This window comes from Symphalangus syndactylus, chromosome 12, assembly GCF_028878055.3.
Source record: "Symphalangus syndactylus isolate Jambi chromosome 12, NHGRI_mSymSyn1-v2.1_pri, whole genome shotgun sequence".
Taxonomy (NCBI): Eukaryota; Metazoa; Chordata; class Mammalia; order Primates; family Hylobatidae; genus Symphalangus; species Symphalangus syndactylus.
In genome coordinates this window covers 90,493,609-90,514,871 of record NC_072441.2, presented here as the reverse complement: position 1 = coordinate 90,514,871, position 21,263 = coordinate 90,493,609, and the positions used below count along the sequence as shown (strand labels likewise).

General features: G+C 45.5%; 1 protein-coding gene across 6 annotated transcripts in view; it reads right to left on the bottom strand.

The window, feature by feature from the left end:
• LOC134734494 (carboxyl-terminal PDZ ligand of neuronal nitric oxide synthase protein) overlaps positions 1–21,263 on the bottom strand; it is a 319,684-nt gene that overhangs the window by 29,191 nt on the left and 269,230 nt on the right. For all 6 annotated transcript variants that reach the window (XM_063627160.1, XM_063627161.1, XM_063627156.1 and 3 more), the window contains 3 exons: positions 13,875–14,016; positions 2,517–2,683; positions 425–601 (listed from right to left, as the gene is read on the bottom strand). In XM_063627160.1, the coding sequence (XP_063483230.1) occupies positions 425–601; positions 2,517–2,683; positions 13,875–14,016 (486 nt within the window). The remainder of the gene's footprint in view (positions 1–424; positions 602–2,516; positions 2,684–13,874; positions 14,017–21,263) is intronic.

The following is a 21,263-nucleotide window of genomic DNA, read 5'->3' as shown; positions in this document are numbered from 1 at the left end:
TTTGGCACAAATTCATACTTTAAGCTGTTTTAAGAGTGGTACCATAAAGCCACAACTGTTCTGACTCCAAAGGCATCACTTTCCACCCCAAACGTCAGGAAAATAAGGCAGGAAAGGAAGGGTGGAATTGTGTGCATCTTTTGCCTTGGTCAGTTCAAGTCATTAACAACATTCAGCCAAGCCAGCCAAGCCCAGCTCAGAGCAGGGGATACATGGGAAACCAAAATGTGCCTCTCCATTTCAACTGCATCCCCCATCTATCCCCCTCCTGCTGCCCCCACTCCCCAACAAGCAATGATCCAATAGCATGAGTGATTCCTTATGACTCCCTAGATTTTAAAACTGCCCTGAGCCCCTCGCTAGGGAAGGTGCATCAAGCCCATGAGAGTGGAGCCTGTGAAGTAGGGAGGAGGCTGAGGAGAACCTGGGCCACAGCCACTTGCGTCTGCTGCTGCTGCTGCTGGAGGAGCTGCTGGAGGAGCTGCATCTGGTGGTGAGTGGACAGCGGTGTCTCTGTGCCCAGGCCTGGAGGCTTCGAGGAAGACGAAGGGAGCAGCATCCTGGGTGAGGCTGTCAGCATGGGCTCCTGGGGGTGCGAAACCTGGAGGAGAAGGAGAAGACAGGACATGACACGTGGCAGGAGCCATCTTGAGGGGCCTCCCTCTCTTTGGCATGCACTCAGGAGGAGCAAATTGGCGCACGTACAACCCATAAACTGACAGCACTATATCTTCAATGGAAATGGCAGTAGAGGCCCAGAAAGGAAGTGGTGTAGCTGCCTGGGCTGATATCACACAGTCAGAAAATCGTAGGGGGACACCTCGGTAACTGACCCCGCATGATGGGAGACTGATGGCTGATACTGCTCCATCTCTTGCCCACCGCTTCCAATGATACCCTGTCACTGAGTTCCTTGAGGTTCTAGACTTAGAAGAATCTATTTTAGGAAAACGTAGCTTCCGTCCACCCCACCATGATAACAGGAAGGAGACAGCTTCAATCCTCTACTCTGCTGTGTCCTTAGGGCTCCCTCCTCCAGGGTCTGAGATGTTCCTTCTCTCTTGTTGGGAGAAGTGTGGAGTTGGGTCCCGGAGGAAGGGGCCATGTGAGGGGGCTACCTCCTGCCCTCCACTGCCTCTGGTGAGAACCATCGGCAAAGAAGTTTGTATCCTAAAATATATAATGATCTGGAGAGATCCTGTTAGATGAAAGAAGTTCCTGTGTCCTTCCCTCCTTTCCTTCTGTCTCCCTCTCCTGTGGACATTTTTACCAAGATGGCTTCTACGATTCATAGAATTCCATGGCAGGGAAAGATATTTTGTTTCTGGCAGTTCTGCTGTGAGGACTTCTTCAGACATACATAAGGAAGGCCCCCAGTGAAACAGGGCTATTTCCACTTGTAGAGGACAAACTGGTTCCAAAGGAAACGTCAGGCAGCTAGTTTAGAACCAAACTGCCCTCCAAACCTCCATGTGAGATAAGATATGAATGTTAAAGAAAGAGAGGTGCCGTGATATAAACCGCCTGGGAATCTAAGGGTAGAGCTATTGGTCAGTAATTTTGCTTCTGGGTTTAAAACATTTTTAATTAGGTCTGGCTTCAGGTTGGAATTTGGTCTCAAGTTCTTCATTTCTTTTTTTTTTTTTTTTTTTTTGAGACGGAGTCTCGCTCTTTTCACCCAGGCTGGAGTGCAGTGGCGCGATCTCGGCTCAGTGCAGGCTCCGCCCCCTGGGGTTCCGCCATTCTCCTGCCTCAGCCTCCCGCGTAGCTGGGACTACAGGCGCCTGCCACCTCGCCCGGCTAATTTTTTGTATTTTTAGTAGAGACGGGGTTTCACCGTGTTAGCCAGGATGGTCTCGATCTCCTGACCTTGTGATCCGCCCGCCTCGGCCTCCCAAAGTGCTGGGATTACAGGCGTGAGCCACCGCACCCGGCTCTTCATTTCTTAATTGGATCACATTAGGAACCCCCAGATGCCGCAGTCATCTCACCTATATGATGTTAGGTTGGAGCTGATGATGACTAAGGGGGTCTCTCAGTTTCTAACATCCAGTGGGCCAATTTCCAGACTCCATAGTGCTATCCACAGAAATTACCAAAGGCATACCACCGCTACTGCAGGCAGAGCGGGCCCAAACTGACTTTGCTCTATTAGCTAAGTCACAGGGGAGTCTGTGTGTGTGTGTGTGCCAGAGTGAGCCTTGCAAAATACTGTGCAAAGATGAGATGCTGTTAAGGGAAGAGGGTGCCAGGGAGTAGGAGACCAAATATTGGTGGGATTTGGGGAGGGCAGTGTGTGTCAGGAATCAGCTCCACAGCATCCTGGCCTGCAGCAGCATCTAGGGTTCAGATCCTCTGGAAGTCAGACCCTCTGAAAGGTGGTAAAGCGTGCTCTGGCACTGCCACTGTGCCATGGAGTGCCTCACTCGGCAGCTGAGCTGGCAGGGGCTAGGAAGCGACTGATGACCTGAGGGCACACGTGTGCAGATCACACAGATGGGCCATCTCTTGCCTACCTTGGAGCCTGTGTGAGAGCCTCCTTCCTTCCCTACAGCATCTAGATCAGTCACACCTCGGCTGAATTCCAGGACATCATTCCCTGGAAGTGGGACCTCCACGGCGTCAATGTCAGTCTCCTCCGCAGTGGCCGTGGAGGCCCTCTCGGCTCCAGTGAGCTGGCGGCCTGCAGGGACAACATGGGAGGGAGGGAAGAGAATGAAAACACCGAGAACAAAGTCCTCCTTTCCTAATACTTTAGCTTTCAGGCATGTCGAGCCTAGGGATGCCACTGGCTTTGTAACATTTTCACACATCTTTTCACTCAAGTACTTTAAAGTGCATTTCCAGCCCAGTAAGATGTTCTCATCCTAGTATCTTTTCAAAGTCCAGAAACAAAAGCAATACTTCCTCAAGCCTGGATGTAAAAGTTTTGCCAGGTTCACAGGCATATATTGACAAGGTACACTGGAAGAAGGGGATGCTGGTCATCTCCATGTCATCGCAGCTCAGGAATGGAAGCAGCCAAGGGAAGGAGCCCTGGCCCAGGGATCCAGAAATGAGGAGGTTGGGCCTCTAATGAACTGCTGGACAAGAAGCAAATCACCTCACTCTCTGGGCTCTGTTTCTTTAACTACAGAATTAGAGGCTCAGTTAGATGCACAGGTAGGGTTCCATGACTGAGGAATAAGGCAGGGAGATGTGAGGCCGCATTTTAACACAGTATCAATCTCCCAGCCCTCAGAGCCTGATCCTTTCACCAACAGCAGAAGCCAGGAAGAGGCCTGCAGGAAGTGGCACAGGGAGGAGGAGAGAGATGGGGTGGCTGCTTTTCCATGCTTCCTTATCTAATTTTTCTACTTCCCACATTTCTTCCTTTCCACTGAAGACAATGGCCATGTCCTTATTTAATATTTAACCACAGGCACAGCATACTGCTTAATACCAATGTATGAAAGCCCTGCTATTTCTTACTTATCTTCCTTCCTTGATCCTATTTCTGGGATTCTGTAAAAACATCTGACAACTCCTGGGCATTTCATAGGAAATATTTTCATTTTCTATATTTGCAATTAGGTTAATTACTGCCATCTTTAAATAAGATTTCTCATGAGTTTTCAGAGACCACGCACCAATTATAAGATGGAACAGGTGGATGTAAAGCAGGAGACACAGAGCTGATGCCCCAGTGCTGAAGCTAGCCCAGGCAACCAGGCCTTGGCCATTTGAGTGCTTGCCTCGTAGAACAAATTGTTCTAAGAAGTTTTCCTATGCAAACCTACACAAGTCATCAAGGGAAACAAGCCTGGCATTTAGAAAGTAAACAGTGGGCTTGGTTTTCTTCCTGGCTAGTCCAGGAGCTGAGGAGACAGTCCTGTGGAGGGCTGCAAAGGTGTTTCACAGAAAAGATGGTTCTGACTGAGGCTAGTGGGGGCAGGGAAGGGGAAGCTCTTCTGCCCCTTGGTCAGCCAGTAGGCGGGGAGCACAGGGAGCAGCCTGCTTTCTACCACACCCTGCACCCAGAAGTGACCGTCTTGATGGTTGGGGGCTTAGCCTGAGAGATAGAGGGTTGGTAGGTGGGTGGTGCTGGGAACTAAGCGTTTGGTTCTCCATGCCTGTGCAGGAAAAAGCAGGGTGAAATTTCTGTCAGTGATCAGGAGAAGCTGGGCTCCTGCAGTGCTCTGTGCACTTAGCACATGATATTGGATGTGCCTGGCCATCAATCTTTCCTTACAGACTTGAGGCCAGGCTGTGTCTCATTCATGTTTCCTAAAAATGTTTCTCTGGCACGGAGAAAGTGTTCCATAAATACTGACAAAGTAAGTAATGTAGTGACAGGGTAGCAAAACAGGAGAACAGGCTGCAGGAGAAGGCTGCTTATCTACTTCCCATCCCTGGAGATCCTAATAACAAGAACTAAGAAGCCCCAGACACAGAGGGTTTGGACAGGGCCTCGCCAGAAGCCCAGGTGGAATCAGAAAATCTCTCAGGTTTGGCCGGGCGCGGGGGCAGGGGCAGAGAGGCACAGAGGCAGGAAGTCCACGGCATGTCAGGCAATGCAAGTGGTCCCGTAGAGAGGGACCTGACCAGGAAGAGTCGGCATCTTATCTCGAGGGACTGAAAGCAGGTAATATCAAAACATTTTCATCCTTCAAAATTTCACTCTAGATGTAGTATGGAGGATAGATCCAGAAGCAATGAGAGAAAGCGATACTCTAGGTGGAAAATATGAGGGCTTGAGTGAAGCCAATGGCAATAACATGGAGAAGAGATGGATTTGAAAGATCATCAGGGGGCAGAAATCACAGGGCTTGCTTGTCTGTGGTCGGGGCGGGGGTGGGGTTATAAAATATCTGATTCAGGTGACTGAGTGGAGAATGGCATCCTATAGGAAAAAACCAGGAGAAGCAGGATTGCAGGTAAGAAGATGAGTTCAGTTTTAAACCTGTTGACATTGTAAGAGTCTGTGTAACAGTCAAGTAGAGATACCTACTAGGCTGTTGGGTGTTATGGACTGAATGCTGGTGTTCACATGTGGAAGCTTTAGCCCCCAATGTAATAGCATTTGGAGATGAGCTTTTGGGAGGTAATTAGATCATGAGAATGCAGTCGTCATGATGGGATTCATGCCCTTATAAGAAGGGATGTAGGAGATCCCTCTCTTTCCATCATGTGAGGACACAGCAAAAAGGCAGCTGTTTGCAAGCTAGAAGAGAGTCCTCCCCAGGAACCAAATTGGCTGGCACCTTAATCTGGGACTTCTCAGCCTCCAAAACTGTCAGAAATAAATGTTGTTTAAGCCATCCAATCTATTGCATTTTATTATGGCAGGCTGTGTAGATTACTATAGTGCATGAATGGAAAGTTCAGGAAAAAGGCCTGGCCTAAAGATAAACTTTAGTTGAAATCATGGAATGTCAGAAAAAAAAAAAAAATACCAGAGGCAAGTCCAGGAGAAATTCCAACACTTAAAGTGTAGGTAGAAGAGGAGCCTGCAGGCCGGGCACGGTAGCTCACACCTATAATTCCAGCACTTTGGGAGGCCGAGGTCAGTGGGTCACCTGAGCTCAGGAGTTTGGGACAAGCCTGGCCAACATGGTGAAACCCCATCTGTACTAAAATACAAAAATTAGCTGGGCATGGTGTTGTATGCCTGTAATCCCAGCTACTTGGGAGGCTGAGACAGGAGAATTGCTTGAACCCAGGAGGCAGAGGTTGCAGTCAGCTGAGATCATGCCACTGCACTCCAGCCTGGGCAATAGAGTGAGATTCTGTCTCAAGAAAAAAAAAAAAAAAAAAAAGAGGAAGAAGAAGCAGAGCCTACAAAGCATGCTGAAAAGCAGCTAGCAGAGTCAAGAGGGAAGGAGTGTGGGGTGGGGGTGCCCCAGAAGCTGCAAAGGTGCACTTCAGTCCCGGGGCTGAGCACTACAGAGAAAGGCGGCCCTTAGGAACCCCTGCCTGGTAGCTTCAGGAAGGGCTGGCAGGGCAGCAGACACCAGATCACTGGAGGTTGAAAAGATATCAAGAGTGGAGAGAAAGAGTGGGAGAAAATAAGAAAATAGACAGTGAGTACAGACAAGCTGTGCAAGAAGCCTGGCTACCAGGGAAAGGAGAGAGATAAGGTCATGGGTCGGAGGGAGATACAGGGACAAGGAAGGCTTAATTTTGTTCTGCTTTTAAGATAAGAAGGACCCGACCTTATCTATCTGCAGGTGGGCGAGGAAGGGAAAGTCAGCAATAGCAGATAATTTGGGTGAAGATTCAGGAGCATGAGATAACCAGTTGCTCAAAGTTCCAGAAGAGGTGAGATGGAGGTGGAATGCAGAGGCAGGTGACAGGAGAAGGTCACTGTCCACTGAGACAGAAGCTGGGGACAAGCAGGGCTGCTGAATGGTGAAGTAGCCCTGGCTGAGTTTGGGGATCACAAATGTGTAATCGGTCTGTGGGTGGCAGTTTTCTCCAGTGCTGTTCAGTGTCACTGGGCGAAAATGAAAGATATTCCTGAGTTAATGTAGAATTGGGGTTTAGCCAGATTGGTACCGTCAAATGAGTAAGGAGTTACAAGCTCAGTCCCAAAGTGCTTGAAATGGCCACTTTTTGCCTTGAAACCGCAACAATAACAGCTTAAACTTAAACAGCACTTACTATGCTTCAGGCACTGCACTAGTTTTATGTGTATGGGCTGAGTATCCCTATCTGAAATGCTTAGGACTACAAGTGTTTCAGATGTTAGAGTTGCCTATTTGCATATATATGAGATATCTTACAGATGGGACCCATGTCTAAACATGAAATCCATTTATGTTTCATACGCACCTTATATAGCCAAAGGTAATTTTATACAATTTTGTGCATGAAACAACATTTGTGTACATGAAACCATCAGAAAGCAAAGGTATCAAGTGTGGAATTTTCCACTTGTGGTGTCATGTTGGTGCTCAAAAAGTTACCGATCTTGGAGCATTTCAGATTTTGGATTTCCAGATTAAGGATGCTCAACCTGTATTAACTGATTTAGCATCATAACTAAGAGGTAGTTACCAGGAATTGCGGAGAAGAGAGAGATGTAAGTCAAAGGATACAGAGTTGTAGGTATGTAGGATAAATAAGGCCAGAACTCTAACGTTCGACACGAGGATTCTAGATAATAATATATCCACAATCTTTGCTGAGAGAGTAGATGTTAGGTACTTTTCTCACATTAAATAAAAAAAGTTTTATTTTCAAAAAAGGTCTATTTTACCAAAAGGCTCCAAGCCCTTTCCCATGTTGGACTGTCTGCAGCCGGGGGAGGAGGGTCACCTCCAGGGGAACAGGGTCTCACCCAGGAAACCCTCTCCAGAAGGAGTCAGAGAAGCAGTATAGGGCACAACAGGGCAAGTGCCACAGGGGCAGTGGCCCCACCTGGCTCGGAGTCCCAGGGATGGCCAAGGGCAGCTGCTGCCAAATGATACAAAAGATAAAACTCCCCCAGGGAGGGAACAGTAGTAAGAACAGGGAGGAAAGAAAGACAGACACAAAGAGGGAGAGAGGGAAGAGGCACACAATGAAAGTGAGCAACATCATTGAAAGCACCGCTGAAAATGGTGCAAAGACGTGACAAGACAGCACTTTCCAGCTCCTCAGAGTAAACATGTTTTTTCTGCACAATGGAGGGCCTGCTGACATGTCAGGTGGGGCAGCTCCACTGGAAGGATAAACATTGCACTAAATGAAAAGCTCCCAAACATGAAAGTGAGATTCTCGTAAAAAAAAAAAACAACAGACAACAGTTCAACTCTGGGCGCTCAAGGTGCCCCATTAGACAACAATCTTAGTAGAGTCAAAAATGCTCTGGGAGAAGCATTTACAGTAAGAAGAAACACATTCCTAGCAGCTTATAGACAGTGAAAACGTGTGTGGGGCTGTAAAAAGGAAGTGACTAATGGGCTAGGCAGTAAACAGCCTTCCTTGATAAGAAAACATTTCCAATCTCAGAACCAAATGCTAATTCCAAATGCTCAGACTCAAAGTATGGTTTAGCCTCATGGCCTCGGCACTACACAATAACCAGAGGGCGTCCAGTTAATCATTTCACTTGGACCTGTCATAAAATCAGTACTGGAGAGGCCTTGTCTAGCTCCCTCACTGTACAGGTGAGGTCATGTATTCTGCAGTCTGCATTGGAAAACTTAATAAACAGTGGTACTTATAACATTAGAAAACTCGATAAACAGTGGGTACTTATGGAGAGCATATTATATGCTAGGCACTATGCTGCTTTACATACATTCTCTCACAATACCAGACAGATGAAAAAACGAAGCTCCAGAGAGAGCATGAAATTTGCTGAGGATTAGCCAGCTGAAAGGTGGTGGAGTCAGGATTCAAGTCCCAGTGGCTCCAGTGCTGGAACCCAAGTCGTCAGTGGCTCGTCTAGCCCACGGCTCCAACTCTCTCTCCATCATGCCATTCTGTCTCTTCATTTCTGTGGTTGTTAATTTTATGTGTCAACTGGGCTAGGCCACTACCATACCAAGGTATTTGGTCAAACATTATTCTAGATGTTGCTGTGAAGGTATTTTTTTAAGTGAGATTAACATTTAAATCAGTAGACTCTGAGCCAAGCCGATTACTCCCCCTTAAGGTGGGAAGACCTCATCCAGTCAGTTGAAGGTCTTTTTTTTCCCCCTTCTTTGGAGACAGAGTTTCGCTCTTGTTATCCAGGCTGGAGTGTAATGGTGCGATCTCGGCTCACCACAACCTCCACCTCCCGGGTTCAAGCAATTCTCCTGCCTCAGCCTCCCCAGTAGCTGGGATTACAGGCATGTGCCACCACGCCCAGCTAATTTTTTGTATTTTTAGTAGAGACAGGGTTTCTTCATGTTGGTCAGGCTGGTCTTGAACTCCCAACCTCAGGTGATCTGCCCACCTCGGCCTCCCAAAGTGCTGGGATTACAGGCATGAGCCACTGCGCCCGGCAAAGTTGAAGGTCTTAACAGAGCAAAGGCCGACCTACCTGGAGGAAGAGGGAATTCTGCTAGCAGCGAGCCTTCAGACTCAAACTGCAACTATTCTCTGGATCTCCAGCCTGCCTGCCTATCCTGCAAATTTTGGATTTACCAAGCCTCTACAGGCCCATGAGCCATCTCTGTCTTTCTCTTTCTTTATATGTCCCTAACACAATTTCCATCACCCCACAGGCCCTCTCCTCACCTACATGAGCAGGGAAGAGCCCTTGCTGCCTCCCTTTATATTATTTAACACATCCAGCCCATGCTTGATCTCCTTGCAGAGACTCAGCGCTCTGTTGGACATCGTAAACCTTGAAGAAACTATACTGGGCCCGATGGGCTTTTCTAGAATGGACCCAGATGTTTCCTCATGTAGAATATCAATTCCATTTTTCTTAGGAAGAGTAGTATACGGAAGCCAAGCAGCTGAGGTCTCACGTATAGTAATGTGATTTGGGAAAACTATCTCCAAAAAGGTAATGTAAAACAGAGAGAAACATAGCTGGTATGCCTGTTATTTCCAAGCTGATCATCTGTTACAATCAAGGAGTGTGACCACACTGGCCTCTATTTGTAGCCATGGTCAGTGTCACCACCTTCTCATCAATACTCTGCTCAGCCTCCCAGTCTCACCTCAATTCTACCTGCTCCCCTGACACCAAGTGTCACCATTCCTCATCAAAAGGGGCTGCTTAAAAGTTGAAATCTCTACTTAATCTCTGTTCATTCTGGTATACAGTAAGCATTTAACAAACACTTGTTGACAATGACTAAAACATATGTACTTCTTGCCACACTCACTGACTCTGTTTGTCAGCTTATTCAACAAGTCTTTACTGTGCTAGGAAGTCCCTACCCTCCCAGAGCTCACACTCCACTAAAGACAGAGGATGCTATGCTATACGTCTGGTACACAGTGGACTAAATGTTAACGTTAACGGCATCAGCCAGGAGTGAAGAAAACACAGGAACCCAGAAAAAAAGGGTTTAAATTTTCTGAACGAGAATGGGAGCTGAAAATCAGGCTTCCCAGAAGACAGTGCTGGGCCTGAAGGATGAGTAAGACATCTGCATAGGGGTGAAGGCAGGGACCCATGGCAGAGGGAACAGCGTTGACTGTGGCTGAAAAGTCCATGATACTTACTACATGTTCAGGGCAGAAAGGAGCTCAGGGAACAAGGGAGGAGTGAGGGAAGTAGGACTGAAAGAAAAGTATAGGAAGTGATCCTTATGGAATCCCCACTGAGTCCCCAGGGAATTGTGAATCACATCAAACCTGCTCCACCCAGCAGACCACTGCAGGGGCCAGAAGTGCAAGGAGAGAGCAGCTCCCACTGCAAAAGGGAAATAAGATCTAGCCCTTGGTGTTGTTTACATAAAGTGCTATCCAAGTGGTTCTGTCTACCTGGCCAGACCATATAACCCTGACCTCTGTGGCCAGCAGCTGAGTGACAGGTTCTGATTAAGTACTTGGAGATTACATTAAATTCCTCTGATGGTTGTTCTGTGATAATAACAGTGTTCAAACGTTCAATCTCTGGGCATCCTCTCTGTGTCCAACCTCTTTCACTCCAGGAATAGGCGTCTTCACCGGAGAAAATATCCTTTACTTTTTGGTTAAACTTTCTTTGTACATGTGTATACTGGCTGCCGATCTGACTGTGGGTTTAAAAGCTTTTGAGAGTTAGGATGTGACTCTCTGCCAATCAGGCCACCAACAGGGCATGGGCATGACCAAAGAAGAGTTAACAACGTAAGACTTCAATCTTCTCCAGCTAGCAGTTCTTATGGCAAATCCTCCAATTCAGAAACGAGCAGACTGGTTTCTGTTCTTTGAGCCAAGCAACCAGCTAGAGGTCTGATGTGTCCTCCATATTAGGTTTATAGGAAACTGTCACCATTACACTCTAAAAATTGACCAGCAGAGATACATAAAATATTCGCCAAAGTCTACCTCTATCTCTCTGTTTTATCTCTAAGCCCTAGATCACAAAGATGGAAAAATTTTAAGGTTCACATCACATTAGTACTATGGCCTGCTAAAACTGAGACTGGCCAAGGGTACATGACAAAATGCAAGGCTCCATCTGTGTGATAATATTTTATGAGTCAAGATCACTGAGATGCTGTCATTAGCAAGAGAATGTTACTACTTCATAGAAATGAGTAAGCCAAAAGAGAAGTAAAGTAATTCCCTCTAGTTACAGAAACTGAGAACTAGGATGAAAATAATGTCACGTTTTCAAGATTTATAACTAATATATATCCAAAGTATAAAGGCTATAAAAGTACAGTGAAAAGTCAATCTTCCTGCCACCTCAGCCACCCAGTTCCTTTTCCCAGGATGAACCACAGTAACCAGTTTCTTGTGTACTATTCTGGAGATATTCCATGCATAAGAAATGTGTGTGTGTGTGCATGCATGTGTATACATATATACCTACATATACACACACATTTAAATCTATGCATTTTTAATACAATTGGTAGCACGTCATACCCACAATTGTATTTTTTTCCTTTATTCACAATTCTAAACTTTGACTTTTTTAAGTAAGCAAAATATCTTGAAGATGGCTTTAAATCAGTTCATAGAGAACTAACTCATTCTTCTTAATAGTTGTGCAGTATTCCATTATTCATACCATATTGTATTGTAATTTATTTAAAAGTTCCCTCTTAAAATTAGCCGGGCGCGGTGGCGGTCGCCTGTAGTCCCAGCTACTCGGGAGGCTGAGGCAGGAAAATGGTGTGAACCCGGGAGGCGGAGCTTCTTGCAGTGAGCCGAGATAGCACCACTGAACTCCGGCCTGGCAAAAGAGCCAGATTCTGTCTCAAAAAAAAAAAAAAAAAAAAAAAAAAGTTCCCTCTTGCTGTTTTTGATCCTTTGGTTCTATAACAAATTCTTTGCTATGTAACCTTATATAGAAATCATTTCACACCTGTATGGGTCTACCGTTAGGATTAATTCTTAGAAGAGAATTTGAAGGAAATTTGGGTGTCAAAAGGCATATGAATTTTCAAATTTAATAAGGATTTCCATATTTTTCTCCATAGGGATTCCCCCTCTATCATATGCTAAACTTGCAAACACATCTGGGTCTGTATATGCGTTTCTATTCTGATCCATTCAGGCACTTATTTGAACATGAGTTTTACCTATTATAAGTACAGTTTTACCAGAAAGCCATTCCTCCTCAGTTATCATTCATCTTTTCCAGAATTTTTTCCATTCTTGTTTTTTTAAATTTTCACATATTTACTTAAAAATAATAATAGCAGACATGTATGTGGTGCATACTCTGTGCCAAGCACCAGGCTCAGCATTTTAAAAGTATCAGTTTATCTAATTATGACAATAATTCTGAAGTACACAGTACTACTATTTCTATTTTTCAGAAGAGTAAACTAAAGCACAGAGAGGTTATGGAACTTGCCCAAGATCACACAGGCAGTGACTGGTGCAGCTACAATGCAAAGCAAGGGTCTTCTCTCTGAGCCACTTTGCAATGCTGCCATTTGCAGACTAGGGTTTCTTTTGTTGTTTTTTAACTTTTTGAGTGGGATGCTTAATTCATTTGACTATCATGATTTGTCATCTGTTAATGTAAATAACTGAACCTTTGAATTTTCCTCTGAGTGCTGCTTTAGCTATATCCCATGAGTTTTGAATACTGTAGCTTACGTGGTGTCTCTTTTGCTGTCAGAAATCTGTATTGTCATGTTAAATTTATAGATAAAGAGAGAATTAACATTTTTATGATATTGAGCTTTCCCATCTAAGAATATGGCATGCCTTTCCATTTGTTTAAGATTTTTTCATAGGAAACAAACACATTTTTATTGTGATTATTCATAAGTATCTTATTTTTTTAATTGTTATTTTAATGGATTTTTTTCCCTCCACTATGACTTCTAACCAGCTGTTCTTGGAATATATGAAAATCACAGATACATCTGTATGTGTTATTGAACTTTGACTTTCTAGCTGAATTCTCTTATTATTTCTAATAGTTCTCAGTTTATTTTCTTGGGTTTCCCATGTTAAAAATTAACATACACAATTTTTTTTTACCTGCTCTTTTTCTTGCTCATACTTCATTTTTTCACATTTATTGTCTCCTTCCTGACTTTTTTTTTTTTTTTTTTTTTGAGGCAGCCTAGCTCTGTAGCCCAGGCTGGAGTGTGGTGGCACAATCTTGGCTCACTGCAACTTCTGCCTCCTGGGTTCAAGCAATTCTCCTGCCCCAGCCTTCCAAGTAGCTGGGACTATAGGCGTGTACCACCACACCTGGCTAATTTTTGTATTTTTAGTAGAAAATAAAGGCAACATGGCAGGGATTTGCCATGCTGGCCAGGCTAGTCTTGAACTCCTGGGCTCAAGTGATCTGCTCATCTCAGTCTCCCAAAGTGCTAGGATTAACAGACTTGAGCCACTGCACCCGGCCTCCGTCCTGACTTTTAATGAGGCTTGAAAGTTGGGGATATTAAAACACTATCCATATTGAGGGCTTATAGAACTACAGAAGTTAGAAATTTAATAAAACAAACTAGGTAATTATAAATTTATGTTCTTTCTAATTTGTTTTATGGGGGTGCTTTTTTACTGAAAATTTCTTTGAAGTCAGATTTGGTAGTATAGCAGCTCTGTCTCTCCCTGATATCCAGTTTAAATACTTCTTCATTTAATAATTTAAACATTTTTAATTTCTGTTATAAAAGTAATATGTGTTCCTTAAAGAGAATCTAGAATTTAGAGAGAAACAGAAAAAATAAAATCTTTCTTAAAATGAGTTCACAGCCTGGGGGTCAGGGCAGTGATCCACCGGAGCCTACTGTGTGCACTGCCTCCCCACCCACATCCACAGAAGCCGCAGTGCCTACCTGGGTCCCCTGAGCTGTTGCTGTTCCCCTCACTCTCTCCATCTTCCTGGCCATCTGCATTCTGCTGCGTGTGCTGCAGGCTCAGCTTGTGGCAGACCTCAAAGGCCTGCCCCACCGTCCGAACGATTCTCATAGCTTGGCTCTGGGAAGGAGAAAGGAGAAGAACAGGGTGGGTGAGGATGCACAAGGGGCATGTGGACAGAAACTCATGAAGCAGCCAAAGAAAGAGACAGAAAAATCTAAAGTTATTCAGATATGCACATACAAATGAGTGCAAAGACATCTCCCCTTTCTGAAATACTCCAGAAAACAGAAACTGTCACCACAGTTCTGAAACAATCAGTCAACTGAAAGGACAGATAGCAAATATGCCAGTTATGGACTTAGCCCCAATTCTTCCCTCCCATGTGTAACACAAGTAGTCAATATGCTTCAGAATCTTTTGCCAGCCATGATCAAATGTTCAATGGGTCCATCAAACTAAGAGGAACTCAGCTATCATTTTTTCCTTTTTTGAATGCTGCTGCAAATGTTGAGTTTCCCCGGAGCTCCTGCAGACCAAGGGCAGTGGTAACATGAGGCTTGGAAGCCACAGCCTAAACAGCAGAAACCAATGGAAGCTCAGCACCCAGCTCCTCTGGAACACTACTAGTTGGCAGCCAACTAAAACTAAGGTGAGACTTTCCCAGACTTACTCCAAAGACCTCACGTGCTTGGGTCTGTTCTGTGGCTCCTTCCTTTCTTTTGTTTTGGTATTTAATCTCTTGCTTTAAGAGCCCCAGAAGGGAACTTGACTCTAGTTCCCAGTATTCCACCGTTTAACTAGGAGAGGAGAGAGAGGACAAAGAAGACTGTTCCTATGTAGAGTCTTAGGCCACCCATGCAGGCTGTGAGGAAGAGCCACATGCAGGGGTTCCAGGGCATGGCCTCAAAGGTGGATAACTGATTATGGTTTGATGATGTCAGCTTTTGCCTTCTTTCAAGGACAGAAATGAGTGATGTGGTTTCTTTAGAGTTTCAGAGCTCAGGCTGGGAAGGGCTCAGCACACTGCTTCTCTTACTTCAATGGGCCTCAAGCATCCCACCACCATGCACTACAATTTAATCTAATTGTGATTGTCACCCTATACTCAAGTCTAACATTCATTGTGTTTTGGATGATCTGACTTCAGGTCAGCCATGGCCACCTGTTGACACCATATAGTCCATCAATCACATCCACCTCCCCCGCCCCACCCCAGGTAATGGCAGCAATCAAGTAGGGCTTTTCATCAGCATGAGGAGCTGGTATTACATTACATAACTGATATCCATTGTTTTGATAAGTCTAGAAGGCCTTGTTGAAGGTAGTAATAAAAAAGATGAGCTAATTGTAATATGAAATGTATAAATGAAGCTTATATTACAATGAGCTCATCTTTCTTATTACTATCTTCATGAACTCCTAGGGACCTTGGAACCCTGTGTATGGAACAACTACTGTAGTCCATTCTCTGCTGGGTATAACTTCTTTTTTTTTTTTTTTTTTTTTTACATTTTAAAAGGGTGAATTTTATGGTATGTAAATTATATCTCAAAAGGATTTTTTAAAAAATAGCTGTGGAAGGACAAAATGGAAAATTAAGTCTGCTAGTTATTTTAATGTTCTAAAGTATTCTTTTTTTTTTTTTATATGGATCAGTGATAATAACTCAATCCTCTATTTGACAAAGAAGAAGGAGAAGGAAGAGGAAGAAAAAGAAAGTGGGATAAAGGATCAGAAAGGGAGGAAAATAGAAAAAATTAGAGTATGACTCCAGGGTAGACCTGTTTTGTTGTCACTGAGTTGGTTGGTTTGTCTGTTGTATTTTTCATGTTTCGCCATGTTGGCCAGACTGGTCTCGATCTCCTAGCCTGAAGTGATCAACCTGCCTCGGTCCCCCAGAGTGCCGGGACCACAGGCGTGAGCCACCACGTCCAGCCCCCACATTGCTTCTGGCCTCCGTGGTAGACCTCCCAGACGGGGCGGTCGGGCAGAGGCGCTCCTCACTTCCCAGACGATGGGTGGCCGGGCAGAGGCGCTCCTCACTTCCCAGACGGGGCGGCCGGGCAGAGGCGCTCCTCACTTCCCAGACGGGGCGGCCGGGCAGAGGCGCTCCTCACTTCCCAGACGGGGCGGCCGGGCAGAGGCGCTCCTCACTTCCCAGACGGGGCGGCCGGGCAGAGGCGCTCCTCACTTCCCAGACGGGGCGGCCGGGCAGAGGCGCTCCTCACTTCCCAGACGGGGCGGCCGGGCAGAGGCGCTCCTCACTTCCCAGACGGGGCGGCCGGGCAGAGGCGCTCCTCACTTCCCAGACGGGGCGGCCGGGCAGAGGTGCTCCTCACTTCCCAGACGGGGCGGCCGGGCAGAGGCGCTCCTCGCTTCCCAGACGATGGGTGGCCGGGCAGAGGCGCTCCTCACTTCTTCCCGGACGGGGCGGCCAGGCAGAGGCGCTCCTCACTTCTTCCCGGACGGGGCGGCCAGGCAGAGGCGCTCCTCACCTCCCAGATGATGGGTGGCCGGGCAGAGACGCTCCTCACTTCCCAGGCGGGGCGGCCGGGCAGAGGCGCTCCTCACTTCCCAGGCGGGGCGGCCGGGCAGAGGCGCTCCTCACTTCCCAGACGGGGCGGCCGGGCAGAGGCGCTCCTCACTTCTTCCCAGACAGGGCGGCCAGGTAGAGGCGCTCCTCACTTCCCAGACGATGGGTGGCCAGGTAGAGGCGCTCCTCACTTCCCAGACGATGGGTGGCCGGGCAGAGGCGCTCCTCACCTCCCAGACGGGGCGGTGGCCCGGCAGGGGCTGCAATCCCAGCACCCTGGTAGGCCAAGGCAGGCGGCTGGGAGGCGGAGGTTGCCGCGAGCCAAGACCACGCCACCGCACTCCATCCGGGGTGAGCGAGACTCCGTCTGCAGTCCCAGCACCTCGGGAGGCCGAGGCGGGCAGAGCAGTCGGGGTCAGGAGCTGGAGAGCAGCGTGCCCAACATGGCGAATCCGCGCCTGCAGGGAAAGGAGAAAAAGCAGGCGGCACGGGCCGGCAAGTCACAGGCAGTGAGCGGTGCGGGGCAGCAGCGAGGCGAGTAGATTGCAGTCTGGGCCACAGATGGAAAAAAAGAAAGAAAAGAAAAGAAAAGAAAAGAAAAGAAAAGAAAAGAAAAGAAGAGAAGAGAAGAGAAGAGAAGAGAAGAGAAGAGAAGAGAAGAGAAGAGAAAAGAAAAGAAAAGAAAAGAAAAGAAAAGAAAAGAAAAGAAAAGAAAGGAAGGAAGCTAGCTGCTGCGTATAACTTCTAAAATTGCTTTTCCTCAAGCCTGGAGTCATTTCTATGTTCCTTCTGCTTATTTCAGGCCAGAGCATCCATATTTTTTTTTTTTTTTTTTTTTGAGACGGAGTCTCGCTTTGTCGCCCAGGCTGGAGTGCAGTGGCGCAGTCTCGGCTCACTGCCAAGCTCCGCCTCCTGGGTTCACGCCATTCTCCTGCCTCAGCCTCTCCGAGTAGCTGGGACTACAGGCGCCCACCACCACGCCCGGCTAATTTTTTGTATTTTTAGTAGAGACGGGGTTTCACCGTGGTCTCGATCTCCTGACCTCGTGATCCGCCCGCCTCGGCCTCCCAAAGTGCTGGGATTACAAGCATGAGCCACCGCGCCCGGCCAGAGCATCCATATTAATGTGAAAAGGCATCTTGACTAATTATCATCTACATGTCAATTTGAGATCTCAGTCAACTCTACTGCTCCTTATATTCCTCAGTTCAAATCTACTCCTAGAAGTAATTGTTTTACAGCTCTAACCTTTCTTAGCCATTAGACTAACTCCAGGGATATTCTCCATTGGTCTCTCACCTGAAATATCCTGACACTTCTGGAAGATAAGAACCTTAAGCGAAGCACGAGGAGATGGGTAACTTCTGTGGGGTCCACCATCACCCATTGGTGAATCAGAACCTCTGTTTTCTATGTCTACCCTTAATTTCCTCCTGTGTCCACAGGGCAGGCTTAGGCCCCTTCTCATACCATAGGCTTGCAGTATGTAAGATGACTGTTCTATCTGCACAGGAAGTTGAGAAGCAGTAGGCATCAGTCCTAAGCAAGAAGCCCCTACACTTCCCACTCCCAAAACACACAAAAAGGTGTGATTTAGAAAACACAGTCCCTAACAAATAAGGGCCAGGAACACTCCAGCTTTCTACATTTCCTTTAGCCATCAAGCTGTGCTGTGCTTAGGAGGCTGTGCCAGGAAGCTTAACTCTCAGGTGAAAAGAGAGAAGTAAAGGTTCCTACATCCGAAAGTGTTATTCTCCTGAGCCTTGAGATTTTTTGGTTCCTATTCCTTTTATGAGAGTAAGAGCAGACTGCCTATGGTTAATCGTCTACAGCAAAGCTCATTACTAGTTTACTAAACCTTAGGTATGACTTTATTCTGCCTACCACGTATACCCAGTGTCCACTATACAGAAACCTTCCTCTACTTTCTTCTCTGACTCTTGGGAATTTTGCTCCCTCAGGTATCTTTACAAAAGGTAAAAAAGGTAAATGTTTTAGGTTGTAACAATAAAATATGGTTAAGTCCAAATGATATGTAGAGATTAAGTGTTTAATTCCATTACTTTCTTCTCTTACATGAATTAACCCAGATATCTCATACTGAATAAATATCTGCAAAGACTGAGTTAGTCTTTTCCCATCGGTATCATTCCCAGGGTACAGACCTAGCTTCCCCCTTTAAAATACAGTTATACAGAAAATTCTAAATTCACTACTGAGTTTGTTCCTATAACATCTCAGGTTTTCCTAAGGAGGACGTTTTACAAATTCCATCATCTCTGTAAATCACAGATACTTCCTTTAACCAGCTTTTAAGATGATACTAAAAATTTAAAGATCCTCAAACAAATGTCCCTGATCTATGGGATTAGACAGGGGTAGGAATCAAATTTCTAAATTTATCTTTGGAAGGAATCCCTCAGATTTAAATAACAGGATAAAGGTGGTGGGAGAATGACTTTACAGAGGACCTGTATTTCTCAGTCATCACAAGATGACAATGGATGATGGGATATGCTCAGAACTGAGCATCTTAAGAATGTAGACTCCAGCTCAAATCTCTATTCTGCCACCTTTATCAAGGACAAACATGTGGAACATACTCACATGTTCAACCATCTATAAGCCCAAAGTGGCTGTAAGGAAGTGGGCTGGTTTTAATGCTTAATATTGATAACACTTCATTTTTACATTTTACTAATATTTTTTACTAGGATCAGCAGCTGACCTTAGCCTCTACCTGATTCTCCTGAAAAAGTAGAAAATGCAGACTTTAAGTTTACTGGTCCTGCCTTCCCCATGCTGGAAAGGGCATCCCATCCTTCAGCCTCCCATTTCCTTCCTATCCTCCCTCCATCAGTTGTTCTCTGTAGTATTTCTGTAACTGCACTGAAAAACTGAATATATGATAGCACCTACCACAATGCCTGGCATACAATAAATGCTCAAGAAATGTTTTATCCTGACTATGGAATTCACTGCACCAAGAGGCAATTAAGACAGAAAAGAAAAAGCAGTGCAGGAAAGGTGGAACTATTTTTATCATTATAGAAACATAAAGCGACTAAGGGAATCACCTCTTGCGTACGTATGCTAACATCCAAAAGGCTGTGCATCAGATAGCATAGCCTCCACCATAGCAGCAGAGGAAAATTCCTGAGCCAAGTGGATCTTTGGTCTGAGCTAGTATGATAGTTTCTATATGTGAGGAAATTGTTGCACTAAGAGTTCTAGATCTTACTGAGTGGTAAATGGTTTAATAATTAAATTAATAAATTAAATGGTTTAATTTATCCTTTATTTTACTCCTTTAATGTGAAGGCTATATTTCTATTCACAGTAAAAAGACATGGTAGCATGTTTTATAAAGAGCCCTCTGCACTGGAACACATAATCAAGCTACTCTAACTGTTTTACAGAATGACTACATACATACACATAAAAGAATTGCCCTTCCTATCTACCACTCCAGGAGTCAGAAGGGGCTAAACAGTTCACTGTACTCATAAGTGGCTATGTGAGTTCTGATGTCCTTTGACCTTTTAGGCTTTCCTTCCTTCACCATTAAAAAGTCTACTTTTAGAGGATTCTATATGGGGACCTCGTTAGGGAGGTGATTACTTGAAGGTGGTCAGTAGAGGCAGCCTGTGCCTGGCAGGGGCTGTGTCTTCACCATCTGCTCTCTGCACAGCCATGCTGGTTCCTGCCTGCTAGGCCTACCCCACTTAGTTACCCCACCTTCTAGCCTGCTGGGCAAGAAAACTGGTTCTGCCTTCAACCCTGAAATGCAAGAATCACTCACGCTGGGATTTTATCATTAATTAGCCATGTGTGCACCCAAGAGGGAGAACTGTGGTAAACAGCAGCTTTAAAAAGAATCCCTTCCAGAAGTTTTTATGAATGTTTGTCTGTGGGTCTTCTAGATCACAGTGAAGCAGTTGCTCCCACCTCATGACGACATACAGGCCTTTGGAGACTAAAGTGGAGGTTTAAAGATCGAAGGCCGTGAGGTACAAAGAGTAAACAAGTGGAACATTGAGAAGGCAGCCCTTTTGAGTTCCAAAATCTGGCCATTCTCTGGAATTTACTAGATTTTTTAAAAAAAGCATCATTATACTGCATTATTTCTGTACAAATCCAGTTTAGTTTTACACAAGCCCCTAAAAGTGCTTTGCCACACGGATCAAATCTTCTCGTCCAAAAGCCATTTTCTATTAGCAGCCCAAAAGCATTTGTGGGCTCTTCATTGTCAAGATTAGGCTGGATATGGTTGCTCTGATGTTTTCAAAGCTGGAAAGGGATGTCTAACCTCAGAGTGGCTCTTAGCTCCAGATGGAGAGCCTGCTCATGGGAGTGTCAATTACAGGCAATTTTGTGAAAATACAGCTGGAAAGGAAGCTTAAAACTGTATACACTTACCTTATACACACAGCAATGTTTCTTCAAACCACCCATCTTTCCACGCTGACACAGCTCCTTCTCCCACAACCCTAGGACATCCCTCAAGCCAGAACCAAAGTTAAGTCCAAATGCAATGAACAGCTGTTCTCCTCAGCACACCTAATGTGGGTATCAACTTCATACCTAGCAGGAGTCAACATTTGACGAACTGTGGCAATGGTCATGAAAATAACACTATATTCACAATCACTGTGGGCTGTACACCCAAAAGCAAACAAAAGCCGACAGTGGTAGCTTTAGGAAGACATAAATCAAAAGGTTGATTCCTGTACCTCACTGGCCCATAGAAAAATTATAGTCAATCATGATTTTATTTTCTCCCATCAAAGTACACACGAGACCCGACCCTGCTTAGCTAATGAGATCAGAC